The sequence below is a fragment of the Antrostomus carolinensis genome, unplaced genomic scaffold (genome assembly GCF_000700745.2).
Source record: "Antrostomus carolinensis isolate BGI_N321 unplaced genomic scaffold, ASM70074v2 scaffold24488, whole genome shotgun sequence".
In the NCBI taxonomy this organism is placed as follows: Eukaryota; Metazoa; Chordata; class Aves; order Caprimulgiformes; family Caprimulgidae; genus Antrostomus; species Antrostomus carolinensis.
Genome location: NW_010331299.1, coordinates 90338 through 109903, shown reverse-complemented (window position 1 = coordinate 109903; position 19566 = coordinate 90338). Strand labels below are relative to the sequence as shown.

Here is a 19566-nt window from a genome sequence, read left to right as displayed (position 1 = left end):
CCCCAGCCTGTTCCAGTGCCTGAGAACCCTTTCAGTGAAGAAGGATTTCCTGACATCCAATCTGTACCTCCCTTGGTGCAACTTAAGGCCAGTGCCTCTTGTTCTCTCACTAGTTACCTGGGAGAAAAGACACACACCTGCCTCACTACACCCTCCTTTCAGGTAGTTGTAGAGAGCCATAAGGTCTCCCCTCAGCCTCCTCTTCTCTAGACTAAAACAACCCCAGTTCCCTCAGCTGCTCCTCATCAGACTTGTTCTCCAGACCCTTCACCAGCTTCACTGCCCTTCTCTGGACACGCTCCAGCACCTCAATGTCCTTCTTGTAGTGAGGGGCCCAAAACTGAACACAGTACTCAAGGTGTGGCCTCACCAAAGCTGAGTACAGGGGAAGGATGACTTGGCTGCTAAAAGGTCACTGTGTTTCCCAAGAGGCTAGTGGTCTTAAGTAGCTTCAGTTTTAGATACCCAACATGAGACATAATGGGAAGGCCCAATTATTAGCATGGAGGTGGGGTAAGGGCAGACCTCTCCATTCGCAGTGTTGCAGCCCAAGACCTCTACGACAGATGTTCTCGTAAGCCGTGAGTCACATGAGAAAATCTTGACCTTATCAAGACTATAGGGTATGTACACTCATATACAGAATCACAGAATAGTTCAAGTTGGAAGGCACCTTGAAGATCACCTAGTCCAGTCCCACTGCTCAAAGAGACAGTTGCTCAAGACTGTGTCCAGTTGGGTTTTGAACGTCTCCAAGAATGGAGACTCCACAGTATCCTCTGGGCAACCTGCTACAGTGTCTGACCACATTTCTGCTACAACAGTCCCACACCTTTCCAGGTCATTCCTCCTCAGGTGGGGGTCTTTACAGTGCCCCTTCTTAAGGTTCCTAGAATTCCCATTAGCCAATTTCTCCACCATGTCCAGGTCCCTCTGGATGGCAACACAACCCTCTGGTGTATCAGCCACTCCTCCCAGTTTTGTATTGTCTGAGAACGTGCTGAGGGTGTGCTCCATCATCCAGGTCATTAACGAACATGATACAGAGTATTGGTCCCGGAATCAGTCCCTGGGGTAACATCACCGGTGACTGGATTTTGTGCCACTGATCACGATCTTTCCAGCCCAGCAGATCAGCCAGTTTTCAATCTACCTCACTGTATTCTTTCTTCATTAATTCGCCTATGAGAATATTATGGGAGACTGGCTCAAAAGCCTTTCTAAAGTCAAGACAAGCCACATCCACTGTTCTCCCTGCATCCCCCAAGCTAATAATTTCATCATAGACGGGTATCAGGGTGGTCAAGCATGCTTTCCCTTCTGTAAATCCATGCTGTCTACTCATCTCTTCATATGAATACACTCATATGCATATACTCAGACAGACATCTCTATACATACTCAGCCCCAAACTGCAAAAATCAGTAACTGCTTTCCAGAGAACAAAGCAGAGTTACTCTCATAAAAGGAAATACATAATCCTGCAGCGTTTGGTGCCTGTCACAGGACAGCGCGGGAAACGTGATGTTGGTGCAGACGGGAGCACAGACAGAAAGCTCCTGCTGAGATGTAGCACACAGCTCCTTGTAGACCACATCTAACCAGAGTATCCTTAGCTGCAGGAAGGAATGAGATGCCTTGTGAGAGAAGGACCGTTAATTCTTGCACTCCTTGTAATTTTGTAATTAAATGCATTTATAACTAAATGCCTTTAAACCAAACCAACAAGTTCTCTATATGAAGGAGAGGTTTTAGTGCTTGAGGCTGGATGCTTTTTATTTCTCATGTGCGTAGAATGAAAGATTACAACTTTCCAGCAGTAGTTTACATGCACACGCTTTCTTCCTTTTTCCCCTGTTTATAAGTGAATCCTGTGATGTCACAGGAGGTGAAGTGCTGCAGGAGGAAAACTGCATTGCTTCCTTACCTTGTGGTTTCCCCACAGCCGGGCCAGCCCGTTGGGATCCACTATCCGAAATATTTTGGATTCCTTATCTTCCCATCGGATGAAATTTTCGTACCGGCTGTCAGAAAGCAGCTGATAAACATAATCCCAAAGCAACCTACAGTCTGTGAAGAGAGGAAGAAGAAAAATATTGACTTTTTTTCCTTTGGAATTAATTCTGGAAACTTCTGAGTGGTTGTGTAGTGAAAGGGCAGTTGGGATTGGGACAGGAACTGTTGCTGCAATCTGAAATGCAAATGGCTCGGCTGGTTTTGAGCGATGTTTGCAGGATGTACTGGAATATCCAGCCTCCTCTGATGTGTCCTAGTCCTTCTGACACTGACTGAGCATCTTTATCACATTAAAAGCCGTGTGAGATGACCTGCTGATCTTAGTTGTGTGTTTGTTGTTGTACTGATGCACATAAAACTACCACTGTTGGCCCCGATACTGCTGCTGGCTGTTTCAGCGGGGAAATCCAGAATCCTGCAACCTGCTCTCCCTGCCTGAGGCTGCCCCTTTCTGTGCTAACATGAGCAGGCTAAAGCATGGGCAATGTTACAGCTCTCCTTTCATACTCCATGTGATACAAAACTAAACCCTTTCTACCATTTCTTAATTTGCTTTTTGTTTTATTTTTTAAGGTTCCCGAAAAAGCCCCCCAAGTATTATAATTACTTGAGTGCTATTGAGAGGTTAAATACTTTCTATTTGGATAATTGAATTCAAATTTCCTCTTGGCAAACACTCCTCAGGTCGCTAATTAAAGGTCTAACAGATACTTAGGTTTTAGTTTAGTGTTTTTCAGTTTCATGGCGGTCTCCTGAGACTGAAGAAGCCAAGAGCTGAGCTGCTCCTACTTCCTGCTTGCAACGTGTGTGTGCTCAGCACAGCATAATAACTGGCAACTATGGAATATGGAAAATGAACTGCACAGGGCAGGGGGTTCTGCTGCTGTCAGAAACAACAGGGGTTTTATAGCTCAACTGTCCAGATCCCTAAGATGGCCATACAGTTGCATTTTACTTTGAAAGCAAAACCAGTCTCTGAGAGGTGGCTTGTTAAGAGTGGTTAAAGGGAAAGCAACCAAAGACATTAGCTTCTAGGTGCTAAAATGGATTCCTGTCAGCCTGTCTTTCTATTCCTGCAGGAATCTGGGGTTCGTACCTGTTACAATGAGGACGATGACGTGTTCAGTATGAGAATATAAAATGCTTTTTGAAAAGGGATATGAATAACACATTTAATGAGCACACCTGAAATGGTCAGAGATATTAACATTATTGATGCTATTTCCCATTTTCAAACTGTAAAGAGTATCTCTGAAACCAGAGCTTCGTTTGCCAGTGCCCTTACTATAAACTCTCCCTACCAGTCCTACAGAGAACAAAGCAGTGTGCTTTGAAGAGATGATATCTGGCAAAAATTGCAGGTTTCCCTTCTAGCTGAAACCTACCCCAATGGTCACCTCATCTGTGACATCTACAAGAGGAGGAATGTGAAAGGAAAGAGGCAGTCAGACTTTTTGGCTGGAAAAACCTTATTTTCATTAACATTTTTCACAGAAAAATGTCCATTCCCATTTGAAATTTTTGGAAAAAATGAAACCAATGAAATTTTTGAAAAAAATGAAACCAATTTCCATTTCTTTCATTCATGGATGAGAATGCTGTTCAGTGATAGCTTCCTCCTTCTTACCCAGAATAAGGTACCTGCAGCTGGGACCAGGGCAGAAATAATTCTCCACTGGCAATAATTTGCCAATGACCAGCCTAGACGGGTCCCTTCTTGTCAGACGGATGCAGAGGAGCTTTCCTTTCTCTGTCCCTCCACCCCAAGGGGCGTATGTAGCCCAGCTGCCCACCCCACAGCTGTGGATCCCAGGCAGGCAGCTGGCTGCAGTTAAGCACTGCGACGCCAAACACCGCTGTGGCTCACCCCTTGTGCGGCTCTGGGCACAACTGACTTCCCCTGGACCGCGCAGGAGGTCTGTAGAAGAGTGTGAAATTTAAAGTCTCAGGCTACCACTTTAATTTCTGTCACCTTTCCTCTCACAAAGTGACAAAACTCAGTTCTTCCATCACCCTTCCATCAATAATTTTTCAGATGCACAGTCTCTGAGACACACACATATTAGAAAAAACCTTATTTTCTAGACTTAGTTTGTACAGAACAGGGGAAGGGAGGTTATATTGCTTTACTGGTTTGTGCCTTTTAATAATGTGGGAGGTGCTCAGGTAATAGCATAGTAAGGGCCACATAAGTGGTTCCTGGCGCACATGCAATTCATTCTCAAACTCCTTCAATGAAAGACTGTATAGAAAATTATTCTTTAGTGTAAGAATCTTAATTAAAAAAAAAAAAAAAAACAAAAACTTTAACCATCTTTTTTTTCTTTTCCTTCTCCTTTGATTCCTCAAGCTCTGACTTCCCAGGGCACTTTCTACCAGTTGATCTGAGTTGGCAATACTCCTGCGTTCCAAAAACAACAATTTTTTTCATCATCCTGCGTACTCTGTGATAACTATAACAACAAAACCTGCTTAGTCTAGGTCAGTAATTCATGCTGAATTCACTGATCTAGATCAGCATTTCTCAAAGATCTCCATGCTTTCTTTCTGTCCAGTCCTTCATTAAAATCCCTGTAAAGGTGATGTGATTCCCTAGGTCAGTGGTGAATCATTCACCACGACCATCAGTGGGCAGTACTGGGCTAAACACCCGTGGTGGGCTCAGTCTGGTCCCATCTCAAGACAGACCTGCAAAAGGTCTGTCTTGGTGGGAGCAGTTTCAAATTGGAAAATATTCACTTAACTGATATTCGTCAAGGAGACAAAAAGACACTTTTTGGCCAAGGCAGGAATTTTTTAGAAACCTGAGGGAAGAGAGGAAGGACCTGTGGGTTTGTTGTTGAACCAGCACTTTTGGACTGTGCTGGAAGTTTGCTGAGGTGGTTGGTTGGTGAATAGCCCCATCAGGAGAGCACTGCAGGAATCTGGCATCCCAGCATCAGTCAGTTGGTTTTGGTTGTGCTCTACTGCTAGTCCTGGAAGGAGTGGACCTCCCTGGGGTCAGCTGGAGGGATGGCGCTCCCACAGAGGCAAGTCAATGTCAGGAACGTGCAGGCCAGGGCAGACACCCTCTGCTTACAGTAACTTATAGCTAATATTTACAGTTCTGCAGAGATACAATTTACACTAAACTTTACTTTCACCTCATTATTTGCAATACATGATGCTGTTTTTAATCAGTAGCATACTGCTGTAAGTCTGCTCTAGAAAATTTCCAAGTGTATAAACACAACTCTCACTGATGGGGATGGCAAACCCCTACTATCCTCTCTACAGTGGCCCCTGGAAGAGTTTCAAGGAGCTGATGGCTCCTTGACAGCTGACTGGAATTGCACATGCAGCATGCATCACACTGTGCCAGGGCTGCACACTCACCTCAGTGCAGCGAGCAAGTAAATTCCAGTTGAACCTAACAGCTTTGGCTCTTTGCCATTGGCTATCACTACTTCCGCCCCCCCATGCACACACTGTGTCCCCCATCCTTCACAAAACCAGGAAAGCATAAAAAAATTGAGCCTAAGATGTCTGGGTGGCAAATTACTGAACTAAAACCAGAGCTTCAGACTCTGAGAATAGGTAGGATTCAAGTGCAGATTTGTTTTTTGATGTTCACTTGAATTTTAGAATGGATTCAGGCTAAGCTTGAATATAAATGTTCCTCAAATGAGAAGAACTCAGGTCTGCATGTTGAGATCTTCACAAGAAAAGTCCCAAGTCATCAAGGGCAACATCCCATATTCTAAACTGACTGAGCTGCTCAGACTTGCAGAGGTATTTAGCAGGCTGGTGGAATTTGCAAAAAATACCCAACCACCCAAGTATCTAAATCTCTGTTTGCTTCAACAAGAAAATCGAAAGTTCTTGAAAAGTCTGCTTGGCTCTTACAACCACTTAGAAACTCGTCTTCAAAAGCTACACTTGTCTATCAGCAAATGTAGGTCTTTGAGCTGCAATAATTTGATGAGCTGGCACGCATCAGTGCAACTGTGTCTCAGGCCATGGCAAATAGGAAATTAAAAACCATTAGCTTTAAACACCAGTAGAAAGGATCCAGGCTCACTGCATTTCTTCTCACCTCTGCTGAGAGCTGTGAGTGTGCACACTGCTATCATGGACCAGCTGATGCTTGGCAGCACAATTTAGTTGAATGTATGAGCTCTGTTTGCAGAGTAGTTAAATCAGTTTGCCTTCTTTCAAGTTTCACATGAGAGATGTTTAGGAATTTGAGTACAGGTGCTCACAGGATTTTTTTGGTTTTAACCACAAATGGTTTGGTACCTTTGTCCACAGATTGCACAGTAAAAAAACCACAAGGTTCTGGAGGAGTCTGCCTGACTGACAGAGGAGCAGCAACTAAATCATCTACCATTATTAGGCCAGTAGAGACCATCTTTAATAAGACAATAGAGACTACAAGTCAAAGACTACCTGACAACTCTTATTGAGTGTAATGGATTTCAAGTATAGTAGAGCTCATCTGGAGTAAACTGCAGCCTATAAACTGGTGAAAAGCCAAGAAGAGGCAATGCTAGAACATGCTTCTCCACTGGGAAAAGAGATACCTCCACAGAAGGCTGGTGAAGACAATACAGAAAGTAGCATCCTCCAGAAAGGTCAGAGCTGTTACATGTGTTTTCAGGAAGGATGGAGAAACTGGAAGAGGGGCTTGTATGTGGATGGTTGTTTTGTAAGTGCAAATCACTTGTTTGAGGGAAGTTTGGATGGTGTGAATGACTCCATGAAAACTTAAGTTGCTTCTTTGGCTGTCAGAAGGCCTCCGAAGGAGCACTCACATGGGGGAACCCTGCACAGGGAGAGTGTGAGAGTGTGTTTGCTAGTGAGCAATGTCAAGAAAGCACACGGATGTTGCTGAGGCCCAGCAAGTTTAAAAATGTGGGAGATCCAACAGGGGAGTTGAGTCAGGGCTGGTACCTAAATTGTTTGGGCATGCTGCAATTTCCTGTCCTTATGGCTAAAGTAAGCTTACTTAGAAAGTAACTTTGTCTCTGTAGCACAAGGAAACATCATTTCCCCCTAACACACACACACACACACACACACATATATATACACTTTTTTTTTTTTTTTAATTAAGCAAACTCAGATGGTTGAACTTTGTACAACCTGAAGGATTTAGCTGTGGACAGAGCTGGGACTGAGAGGCTTTGGGGTGAAGCGGTATGAAACAACCTAGCCAAAGTGGGAAGGTGGTGAACAGGTCCAGTAATGTGGTAGGGCTCCTGAAAGCAGGCATTGCCATGTCCCACCATTTTCTCAGCTGTACGGTTGGGCAAGACTAAACTATGTAATTATCTGGGAATCAGGGCAAACTGTACCTTCAGATGGAGAGGCAGGGCTACAACTTTCTTCCTGTAGTTAATGCTTCTAGAGGGATTTTTAGAGTTATGCACAAGGTAGCGATAAGGTGTAGAGTACTTAGCTGGCTCACAAAATGTCCCCCATAAGCACTGCCCTACATGTGCAAGAGGCAGAGGTTTGACACTCCTGCTAGTAGCAGCCATGCATGGTACAGTCCCAAGACTGGCAGAGCTGTGTCAAGCCTTGGGGGTTGCCTGCTCACTCACTCTCCTGGCTGCTGCTTGGTGGTTGACACCAGGCACAAGAAAAATAGGCAGTACACAGCTCTGGAGAGGGGAGAGGAGACAGAGCAGTTGGGATTTCAGGAGCAAGAAGAAATCTCTCCCATAAACAGCAACTGCTGGCTTTAAACCCCACTGATAGCAGCAAACTTGCCTCCTCACTCTAGTTTTAACTCTTCCTCTTACATGGTAGAAGCACCCAAACCTCAGCCACTCCCCCTTGGCATGGTAAAACTCCATTTCTCTCCCCTGGTTGAAAAGCTCTGTGTCCTGCCCACACCTACAGCACTGTTTCGGTAACGTTACAAAAAAAGGGGAGACTAATATTGTCATCACGAATCTCTAGTGACAGTCAAATAGACACTGTGTGAGTGGAACCACGTATTATAGATTCTTCATTTCAAATATCCTCTAAGTCTATAGGCACAATCTTCTGAATATACACCTCCAGAACACTGGCATATAAATACTTCCTAATGGCTATATGATAGTAATACATATATCCCTTAGAACTGAAATACTGTCTTAGAATGATCTATAAATTAAACATTATGGACCTTAAATTCCTAGTATTTTGATACTTGTCCAGCCATTATGAATGACACCTCTAGTATCATTTGGCCAAGGTAGACACAAGACTGGTAGCTTGACATTGCAGTAGTGAGAGGTCTTACATCTGTGCTCCCTTAGACTGATAATGCTGTTAATAGTATAGGCATACACACGATAAAGACCTCACAGAATATAACATTCCCCTGCACTGTAATATTTCCCCAAACACACACTGCATTTGAGACCCAGTTGTTTAAGTGAGGCACATGGCGCAGAAGCAAAGCTGACCCTCTTCATGTATCAACTACCCAAATCCTCTCCTAACCACAGAAACGTTTTGTGAGACTCACCCACATCTTCCACTGCAGATCATTCTATAAAATGCATCGGGTCTGGCTGATGACTGACTTGGAAACTAAAATGGCTTCACAGAGGAAGAGATCATGCCAAAATAACATTGTCATACTCCCTCTGACATCAGCTGAGGCCTTACCCCTTGCTGGGTAGGTTAGCCTAAAATTTCTCCTGCATGATATCATTTGACTTAAATGGGCCTGTGATTTCTACCAGCTGAAGAGTTCTCCCAAGATTGGGCCTCTTCATTTTACATGGTGATTTGTGCTTCAGCTGCATTTGTTCACAGTGAAGCAAACACTGGCTGTTCACAGCTGAGACTAATGAACACAACTTTTCTAGATGTTCTCTGCTACTCTGGTTTCCTTAAGTACACCTAAAGTGTGGTTAGGATAGCTAAGGTGGTGATGCTCATGATGTCAAAATGATGAACTGGTAAAATTCAGCTGGCCATAGCTGCTGCGAGAAGAAGGTCCCGATCTCCCTTCCATTTTATCCTCCCTTTCTCGTGCTGCTTACCGTGTGCTGGCTCTGTTAGATTTCTCCATGATCTGACTTAAATCACTTGAACAGAAGAAACAAACCACACAAAAAACGCCAGCCGGCTTTCTGCTATTTGAGAGGTGAATCTGCATGCAGGAAGATCCAGTGAATGCTAAAGCCAGCACAAAGAAGGTGGCAAGACTACACTGGAAGAGCAGGCAAGGACAGGGGGAAAAGAGGGAGAGGCCCAGAAGGTCCCATGGACCTTCAGTCTCCTGTTTGTGATCATCTCCCTTGCCTGAGAAGGTCAGTAAGTCTCTCAGAAGACAACACTATTTTGGGGCATCTGGATTTGTTTAAACTGTAGCCAGAGCCAAGAAATCACAAAAGTTAACGGCTGTTCACTTGTATGGAAAATAACAAAAGATAAGGAGAGAACTCCTAAGTTCTGACTTGCTGTAGGCTTGCCATGGAGATGAGCTGTAATTGCGTTTTAACCACATCCTAAACTGTGTGACAGGCAGAGCTTTCTGGACAAGTCCTTTGGATTATCTAACTGGTGCATGAAGTTCATAGGCTGTCTGATACTGTACTGTGTTTCAGGGGTACTCCGAGAACTACTCAGTCAACTTGCTCTCATCACACAAATGAAAAGGGAGGAAAAATAAAGCTGGTGAAAAGGAGGGGAAAGACATATGGCTGGATCTTATCAAATCAGCTCCTGTATGCTTGCTGAAAACCTCTTCCATGGGGGGGAAAAAAAAAGAAAAAAGGGAAACCAACAGACAGCACACTAAGACATGCTCCAGTAGGATTACTGCTGTTTTGAGACACAATCCAGTCCCAGTATCTATCAAATTTCATTACATACTTATTTACCAGACAAAAACACAAGAAAATAGTAACCAATTCTCATGAATAAGGCGCTAAACAGCTCTGAGGACTGAGGCAGTATTGATCCTGAGATGGAGCAGCCCTGCTCACCCCTACCTACATAGTAATCCACGTCCAGGTTACTGAGGGAAGAGTTTTATTTCCATGAATGTTGGCTGCTATTGGAAGCAGGATGGCAAACCAGTACAGTAAAGCCAATGTTTTTATGTGGAAAAACCTCTTGACAGACAACTGTTTGTTCAGCTCAGTAAATTAAAGCTGAGGCTGAGGAAAGAGGTTGCCAGATCACACAATACAACAGTTGTATGTTGCTTCTGTCTTGTACCCAAACACTGAGTGGGAGATCAAACAGAAGGAGAGCACTGTCATCCTGCACACAATTGTGCTGGGAGGTTGTAAAAGTAACACAGCAAGATGAGGCCAAGCTCTGTCTTTGGCTATAAGAACTTGTAAGGGGAAGAAGGATCCAAAAGGTTCATATCCCTCATGTGGTTGTAGAAAAGAGCACTCAAATCACAAAGAATATGTAATGGATGGGCCAGAGAGTTTGGTGGATGAAAAACTTGCAAGCTAAAGTCCATTGTATCAAAAAACATGATTTTTTTTTTCCTGCCCTGTTCTCCTGTTCCATCCCCCCATCTCCACCAAACAGACAAGTATTTCCAGTATTAGCATCAAGTACTGTTCTTTTCCTGCTCTCCTGCAATGGTCGAGAGGACCTTTAGGTTTATCTTGTTAAAGAAACCTGCCCCTGATCCTCCTGTGGCTTTTCCTCAGCTTTATTGCTCATGATGGGCAACGACTAGGAAAAGGGAAAGAAATTCAACCTCTGCCTGTTCGCAGGCACACAGGTACAAACACCTCACAACCACTCTGGCATCAGAAAACTGGCCAAACACTTTAATGAGGAGAATTTAAGAACTAATGATGAAGTGTCATCTTCTGAATTCTACTTTAGAGGAGAGAGCAAAAGCAGGAACAACTTAACTACAGTAAAGTCATTTCCAACGAGAGTAATGATTTTTGACCTCACAATGTGAGAATCCCCAGTATTTTCTGTCACAAGCTCAGCTCACCCTCAGGTTTAGTCTTCTGAGGCACCTGACCTGTTTTGATTGGGTTTTCTTCCAACAGCAGAAAATGGCTGTTTGTAGGAGACTGCTGCCCAAGAACCTCACTTCTGTGCTCCATCAGAAAGCTCAAAGCTCTCTCACAGGTGTGAGTGTGGTGGAGGACATGGGTGTGTTCCCAGGAAGCCCCTCTTGAAGGGGCTTAATCAGACACTGTAAATTTGCCACTTCTCTTAGGCCCCTTGCAGAAAACTGAAATGTGACCTCCCTTCTTCAGGTTAAATCTCTACAAGTAGACATAGTCAAACTCTAACTCTCTTCCTTCCCTTCCCTCAACAGAGATGGAAAACAGTGTATCGCTGAGACCTTCTTTAGATCTGGAGTCTTACCAGGATAAAGGTGTGCATCTGAATTAACATAAACAGATATAAACTTTTGTATGCCACTTCCAACCGATTAGTATTAAAACCAGACTTAAATAGGTCTGTCTCTGAAGCGAGTTAAGTGTAGTGTCCACACTGCGAACACCACAGTGTATTTTCCTGGTTTAACTAAAAGAGTTCAAAGTGATGCAAGTTTGCTCTGTAGAAAAAAATCTGAATTACCAAAACAACCCTAGCCTGAAGAAGTGTGCAATATACAGGCAAAATTAGGGGCATGTTTGCATTAAAAGGCTAGTTTCTTAAAAAAAGTGTTTAACATCCTTTTTTTCAATGGAGGCTGAGGGTACTCTGAGCCCACTTACCACACCTGTCTAGCCATGGCAGGTCGATGCTGCAGGAGAGCAATGAGAAAGATGAAATCTAAATGACTGAGCCCTGCTATGGCTTGGCCCAGACCGGCGTCAAAAAAAGCCACGACACAATTTCTGTAACTCTGCAGTAAGAATGGAGGCGGCTGTAAAGCAAGACACTTCACAGAAAATCTGCAAGCCCCTAGCCAAGCTATTGCCATCCAGCTATTGCTGGAGTGTCATTAGTTGCTTTGGCAGGGAAGGCACACTTCCATGCTGAAATTAATTGTTAATGCTGTGTTAAGATGACTCTCAAGGCTATAATGAAAACTTCTGCTATGAATAAGAACTCTATGAGCTTGACTCTCATCCATACTTCAGTCTCTTCATAATAGTCTGGCTTACCGGAAGGGACTGGAAATAGATGTGGCATATACTGCAAATGTAAAAGTGTACATGACTGCAAGGGCAACTGATTAAACGAGGCCAGTGACATTATCATTGTCATACCCAAACAGGAGTGACAGGCCCTGCCTACACCAAGACTCTCAGGTTCTTTCAAGGCTCCAGTCTGTATGAGCTGCTGCCCTATGGGAAGGAGGGTCAGCTGCCTGGAAAGCAGGCACTGAACCCCCTCTGCTTACAACTTAGCATGCTAAAGTGAACCACTGTTTTGGTTTCATGTCATTTGCCAGGCCGTAACTTGGAACTGTTCAGCTGCTGAGACTGTCTTGTCACAGTTGCCCCCAAAGTCAGTGCTTCACAAAAGCCCACCAGTCAGCACTATGCTGTCAAACCCTGCTGGGATCATGCCTCATGGCAGTGGTGAAGATAGCCTTGGCAGTCTCAGGCATGTACACAGGCAGGCTCCGACGGTATTAGCAATGATATGTGCTGTCTTAGAGTACCTCTAAGGAAGCACAGGACAAAAGCTAAGTCTCTACAGCTTGGTTTGTCATCCTCTGCAAAGGAGGATACAGCAATCATTTGCAGTTTAGATAAGAATTCACCACAGAGAAGCTTGTGATGCAGCTTTGGAAGGGGCAATAGTAATGAATGAAACGGCAATGCGTATCACTGGATGGATAGCGAGCTTGGGTGCTGGTGCTCACAGGGAATCTGACTGGCGTAGAATCTTCCCAATACCAAGTGACACAGCAGGTCTGTGTGGACATGCCTGTCCACATAAGTGACTTCCTTGTAGAAGGTTTCTACTCAAAAAGCAGTATTGTCATTCTGGAATAAAGTCAATTACCAACCACCAAATGACTGTGTGAGGGAATTAGGTTCAAGTCTTTACTACTAATGCCTGTTGTGCTCACTGCCTTACACGTGTAGACAATTCATAACCAAGAAAAAAAAAGACTAGACTGATTTGGGTTCAAGAATCTGAGTGACTGACCCAGTAGTAGATGGCCACAGTTGGGCACGTTCTGCATTTGCTTGGAGGATGTGACTGCAACATCAAGGCAGAAGTGGCTGTATCACAGAAACATTACGACTAGTTTTAAATGCTGCAACAGACAAAAGCAGCAGCAGCAGATAGCTTAGTGTAAGTTATGTACCCAGCCTCTCGAGTTTACGGCTAGCTCGAGTTGCCGTCACCATGAGAGGCCTTAGTGAGGAAAAAAAACAGGGAAATACCAGACTGACCAGTAGCACAGGGTAATGGCTGTCCCAATTTTAGATTTGAAAATACATTTTTTTTAAACAAACTGGAATCTGTAGGTGTGAGGCATAGCATAATAAAAGGTGTTACTAGTCACTAGAATTTGGAAGTAAATTTAACCTACAGTTTTGAGTGGAGGACTTGTCAGGTAGTGTCTACTGATATACTGTACTGAATGACTTTATTTTCTATGCAGTATAGAAAATAATAGTATGCTCTTTCCAACTCCTCTCACCAACAATTCTCAAAAACACTTTTCACCTTTGTGTGCCCTTCCTTTCTTTATATTTACCTTGTCTGTTTGGACAGTAAACTCTTGGGGGCAAGGGCTGTAGCATAATAGAGCCTATAGATACTACTGTATTGCAAACACCTTAAATGGAAGAGGAAGCTGCATCCCTTCTGTGGGGGCTGACTGTATCAGCTGCTGCAAAACTTTTAACTCCTAAGTTGTGCTTAGCTGCTGGTTTTTACCCCCTTTACTACACAGGCAAAACTGTTCTTTGCCTCCTTTCCCACCCTCCCCCTCTACCACCCAGCATATGCCACTGCATAGTAACTGTGCCTGTACAGCTATTTTGTACAGAAAGGAAAATAAACTGATGGGGTGTGACTGTATTTGCAGAAAGGATTTTGCTGGTATATCAGTTAAAAAAACCCCATCATCCTTCAGCTTGACACAGTTGTAAATGTCACATCGACACGCGTGGAGCAAATGTGGGCACTGGAGCTCCAGTCCTAGCAGGTAAGTTGAGGAGAAACCGATGACCAAGGTGTTGTGTTTTGCAGTGCAGTGACTGGTGATGTTTAAGCTCTAAATGTCTGCTGTTACAAATCTAATAGCTCGATCAGCTGAATTTGTTTTTCTTATCCTCCTTTAATAGAAGCTTTCCAGCTCAACTCCAAAGTAAAAAAAAAGTATACGTTGATTTGCACTTTTTTAAGCACTATGTTTGTGAAAGATTCACTCAACTAATCCTTCCTGTCTTTTCTCCTCCCACACAAGTTTATGAGAAGTGATTAAGTTCTTCAAACAAAGAGGATGAGAATCCCCCTCCAACCTCTCTCCCCACATAAAACAACCAAACTACTATCCTAACAGAGCTCTGGGGTGGAAGACCTCCCCATGACCAAAGCTAGCACGTAGCCTACACCCATCATAAGCACTGTTTTGTAGATTTTAGTAGAATATGAGTCATTCATAGCTGGTGCACTCTCAACAGGAGACTGCATTTTCAGTTTCGGCCGTCAGACTGTTTTTATTGAGAAATCACTTACACATGTCTTGCTACAAATCTGCGGGGTTCATGCTATGCCCCTGTGCTCTCTGGATGCGTGGCACACTGAAGGGCTGAGGCAAGTCAGAAGCAAAACTGGAGGTTGATCTCTTTCATGACTTTGGCAGGGTAAGAATCTTGCCTGTCCTCATTCCAACAGCAGTCAATAGTTTTATGGGCCAAACCAATAGAGTGGTAGACAATGTGCCTCTGAATAGTTTAAACATTACCTGGCTTTTCCTCAAACTCCTGAAAGGGAAGAAACAAATCTGGCAGCTCATAAAGTCAAACACAGCCCAGTTGCTAAGGTAACCCAGCTGGTAAGAGCAGCATACCAATAGACAACAACAGGCACAAGACTCACCTGCTTTTAGATTTTCCCCCCACCAAATGCAGAGCAGAATCAAAAGCAATGGACAGGGTGGGGCTCTGCAGAGGAATAGCAACGCTCATCCCTCCACGATGTTTGTATGAATGAGATAGGTCTGCCGCAGACAAGCACAGAAGGAACACAGAGCTCAGTGGGTTTTGTTGAGCCCCAGTTCCAACAGGACAGGAAGGCCCTGGGGGGAGTCCAGCTGCACCTACCACTGCTCTCCAGCACCTTGCTTTCACACTCGTGCAGTTGTTTGGTTACTATCTGTACTGGGCAGTGCTTGAGTAAAGGGGTAGTTAGTTATACCTGTGTCCCAAAGTTTGCTTGTGTTTGCTGTGGACTAATGAACAAGCCGTTCAGTCCCAGAGAGCTAATATAGAAAAAGACACTGGGAGATGGAAATCTCAGGAACCTGCTATTTCCCCTCACAAGAAACATCCAGAATTGTACTAGTGAGTTTTAAGTGACTGAATCAAAAGGGAGGTGAACTCCAGCATGTCATTAGATTAATTCAGATGTTTCTAAGCCAATCTCTATGTGATCAAAGTTAGGATGAAACCAACCCTGCTGTAGTTGGCTAATCCTGTAACTGCCAGGAATCCCTCTTGCAGGGATTCCTGCGTCTTCCTTTAGGCAACCAACAGGCTTCTGGTCAGATCTAATATGTCAGTTCCCATTTTCCTTCATGCTAACAAGCTGAGGCGGATCTGGATATCTGAAAAAAGGACATTTTTGACACCTAAATAAAATTTTATGGTGAAAACCTGCCCTGGTTGAAGTCAACAGCATAGCTCCCAAGGAAAGCCAAGGGGCTAGAACTTCAGGATGGGTGCAGGGAGGGTTTCTGGTGGCTGTGGTTCCACCAGGGCTGCAGTGCATGCCTCAGCCATGACGCACTACGAGCGCCTGCCAATGCAATAACCCCTGCCTCTCCTTGTACCTTGAGGAAGTACCTTTTATGAGATATCAAAGTCCTAAAAAGTTTGATAACAAAACCCTCCCAGTCAGAGGTGTATGGGGAGTGGAATTTCCATTCTGCAGAAGAGCTCATTTCAGGCACCTCTCTTGACTGAAACTGCAACTGTGGGGTTTTTTTTGTTTTGGTTTGGGTTTTGTTTGTTTGTTTGTTTGTTTGTTTTTTTAAAGAAAAAGAAAAGAAAAAATGCCAAAAGTATATTCTTTCTCCTCACAGAGTGAAATTTTTGGAGACTATTTTGGGGGAACCAAGACAGACTATTTAAAATATTCAGAGCTAAAAGTAAGCCAGATAGACTGCCTGTTTGCTGGAATCCAAGTTAGGAGCTGACCATCAACAAACACTGTTGCTGCTTTGAATTAGCAGTTCCAGTGGGGAAAACTGTCTATTACACCACTTTGCTAAACTCCCCTTCTGAGGTATTTTTAATATTTTAAGTGCTGCTGTAGCTAGATGACTATTGATGCCTAAGTGAGATAGCTTAACCCTTGCCTGGTGTATTTACAGGGGATGCAAGGATCATCCCAACACAATGACCTCTAGTTCTGACAAAGTTATGGAAAAGACTAGTGCATATTGTGTTAGAAGATAGCCAAACATAATTTTTAAAATCAACTCTAGCCATTGACGAGTAATATATGGGACCTTAATGTTTCACATATAGATACTCTATGCCTCTTGCTTTGCTAGAAAAGTGTAAAATGGCCTCAGAGGAAAAGAGAGTAAGACCTTCAACTTGAAATTCTTTGCTGTAAAAGGGAAAGTGCTTTACAAGTAAAAATAATATTTTGAGAAAGAATATTACATAAAAAGGTAGGAAAGATTAGTCAGCCAGTGAGTAGAGTTCATTATTTTGACTGACAGAAGTCCAGAGCTCTACTGATCGACCTCCAGAAAACAGGAGTATTTGTGGATAGCAGCAAGCAAAAACGTTCTTTTCTTTCTCAGCACCAATTAATTGCATGCTGCATTTAAAACCAGACTCTATCTACAAGTAAACAGGTTTCTGAGGCTGTGAGGTATCTTACGTCCAGGAAGAATTCCTTTTACAATTTAAAATATCTGAGCTGGGAATAGAACATGTTTTGGAGCTCAGCCCAGTGCTTTAGGCAGCAGCCCACGAGGCTTCCTTGGTAGCTTCCCTGGTAGCTGCTCCTCATCGCTATCTCCCCTGAAAATCACCTGCATACAAGTGGTTAAGCCAGTAGAATGTCAAGGCTCAATTTTCACCAGTATAAACAGTATATTTCACTCTGGCACTGGGCTATATAAATCTTTTCATTATTCAACCCATCAGTCTTCCTCATCCATAAAATGGAAATAATGCCAGTGATTTTTAAAAAGCTCTTTTTAACAATACATCTGTATTGATGTATATTTGCCGTTTAAGAGCCAAGTGTTATAATTTTCATGGTCTATCTCAAATTGAAGTGGCAAGCCATGGGTGGTGAAAAGCCTCCATGTTAACTATAGCAGTGTCAGTGAAGATGAGGACACTCAGGTGGAAAAGAGATTTATGCTGACATAAAAAAGAAATGCTCTTTAAAAATAAATCATTTAATGGCAAGAGCTCTAAATTCAAGGCTTTGAGATGTGGGGGTAAGAAGGTAGAAAGGTGTGTACTTCCTTTCTAGGGGGCCTAAGAATGTTGCCATTGAATTCAATAGCACCAATGAAGTTGACTTCAGGTAGGAAACACGGGCTGTCTACATTTTTAGTAGCAATCTGGGTTTTGTCACCTTTAAATTGGCTGTGAGCCCTTTATAGGGTCTAGCTACAGTTCAGGAGCCATTACAACCCAACCAGAATAGCACCAGCTTGTGCCTGTAGAGCAAGTGAGGCTTGTTGGCATTTACAGTCAAGGGACATGGGCTACTGATGGAAGTACACTGGGAAATTATCAGTAGAAATACAAGATGCTATTAACCACCAGCTATGTAATCCCTGACCCTTGGCCATAAAGCACTGCCCTGATCTGAACTGAATGCTTGAGTACAACTCAGGTCCTTTTGGCATGAAAAACTTCATTAGCTCTTTAAGAAATGCCACCTATGCTGGTGGGTCTAAGCAAAGGCACGAGACTGCAAATGAAAGCAGCTAAGCGTGCAAATCTAGCCTGTGTATGAAGCTTTAAACTGCTACATGTATTTACCAAGCAACAGTGTTGGGCCCAAATATCCACGGGCTTGGGCTCTGTTGCCCTGCAAGCACCACAGGGATGGAAAGGATGTGGGAGCACTAGTTACAGTCACTGGTCCCAGTGCACAACACGCAGAAAACAAAAGATGTCCAATTATGTAAGAAAACTCTTGGGTTTAAATTTAAAAATTACACCACCAGCTAGTCGCCGTACTTTTTCCTATATTCTTTTCAGTCTAGGCTTCATTCTTAGAGAAATAATTAAAATTAACCACCTCCTTGATCTTCCCATAATACTTTATGGAAAGGAAATCTCCAGTGATGCAACCAGTAGGGTACCTTCTCTGCCATAACATTAAGTATATTTCTTAAGTTGCTGAGAATAGTATGGGTAATAAACATCAAAAGGAGAGAAACAAATGTCAGACAGGTAAAAATGTCAAAAGATTAATTTCTGTAACCCATCTCTCTATTACGTGAAAGGACCATGGCTCTTGTTGTGTTTGATGCTTGACCAGATGGTGAGATATGTATCTTTTGAATTTAAAGTGCTAAGTCTTAAGAAATTAGAAAATCTTCCCCATTAAAGCTGAGGCAGCATCACATCTGTAACAAATTTAAGGCATGTAAGGACAAAGAAGAACAAGGTGTTTTAAAATGTACCTCTGTGGACCTGTGTAATACCCCACAGGAGCTGGGTATCTCATGAGCTCACTGCTGACATAAATGCATGGAATGTTTTTGGGTGTGGTGTGTATTTACATCTTTCAAATGAAATTGGTTACTGGAGTATTCAGCATATTTCTGAAGTGGTTGGATTCCCCTTCCCCCTATCCCTGTCTATTTACAGTTCCCTTTCAAGTACAAAAAACATTTTCTGTAACCTCAGCTTCCTGATTCAGCTGTTGTGATGTCAGTTATTTACGATAACAAAAGTGAGACAATAGCTGTGGTTTGCGTGGGACAAAGGCAACCTTGTTTCTGTAAAAAGGGACAATCCTAGTGTCAGAAGCACAGGAAAGCCTATGAAGTTAGGTCCCTTGAGGTGATATTTCATTAGTCCCAGCATCTCCGTAATAATGGGCTTCACACTGCTTTATCTCAAAGGCTTTTCCATAGGACTGGACACTAATGTGAATGCAACTCTTGGAAAACTACCTCTTTGTAGGACAAGGCTTTGGAGATAGGTATCTTGGGAAACAAATGGATTGCTAGTAGGTAGAGAAGCAGTGAGTGTCAGGACACAAATGTTTCAATACCAATTATGCATTCTGTGGTCACAAGCAAGTCACTCTGCACCTTTGCTTACCTGCCATGAAACTGGTTTAATCATATTTAACTGTCTAAACCACAGATGTGGTGAAATTTGCAGAATGCCAGTAAACTCCTGAGGTCACAGAGAAGCAAAAGGAAATGAGAAGCTCTTA

The 19566-nt window shown here is 43.3% G+C and overlaps 1 protein-coding gene across 1 annotated transcript in view; it reads right to left on the bottom strand.

Moving 5' to 3' along the window:
- Positions 1 to 19566, bottom strand: part of ETV6 (ETS variant transcription factor 6) — a 39952-nt gene that overhangs the window by 5120 nt on the left and 15266 nt on the right. The window contains exon 5 of the mRNA XM_010173184.1: positions 1928 to 2070. Coding sequence (XP_010171486.1) covers positions 1928 to 2070 — 143 coding nt within the window. The remainder of the gene's footprint in view (positions 1 to 1927; positions 2071 to 19566) is intronic.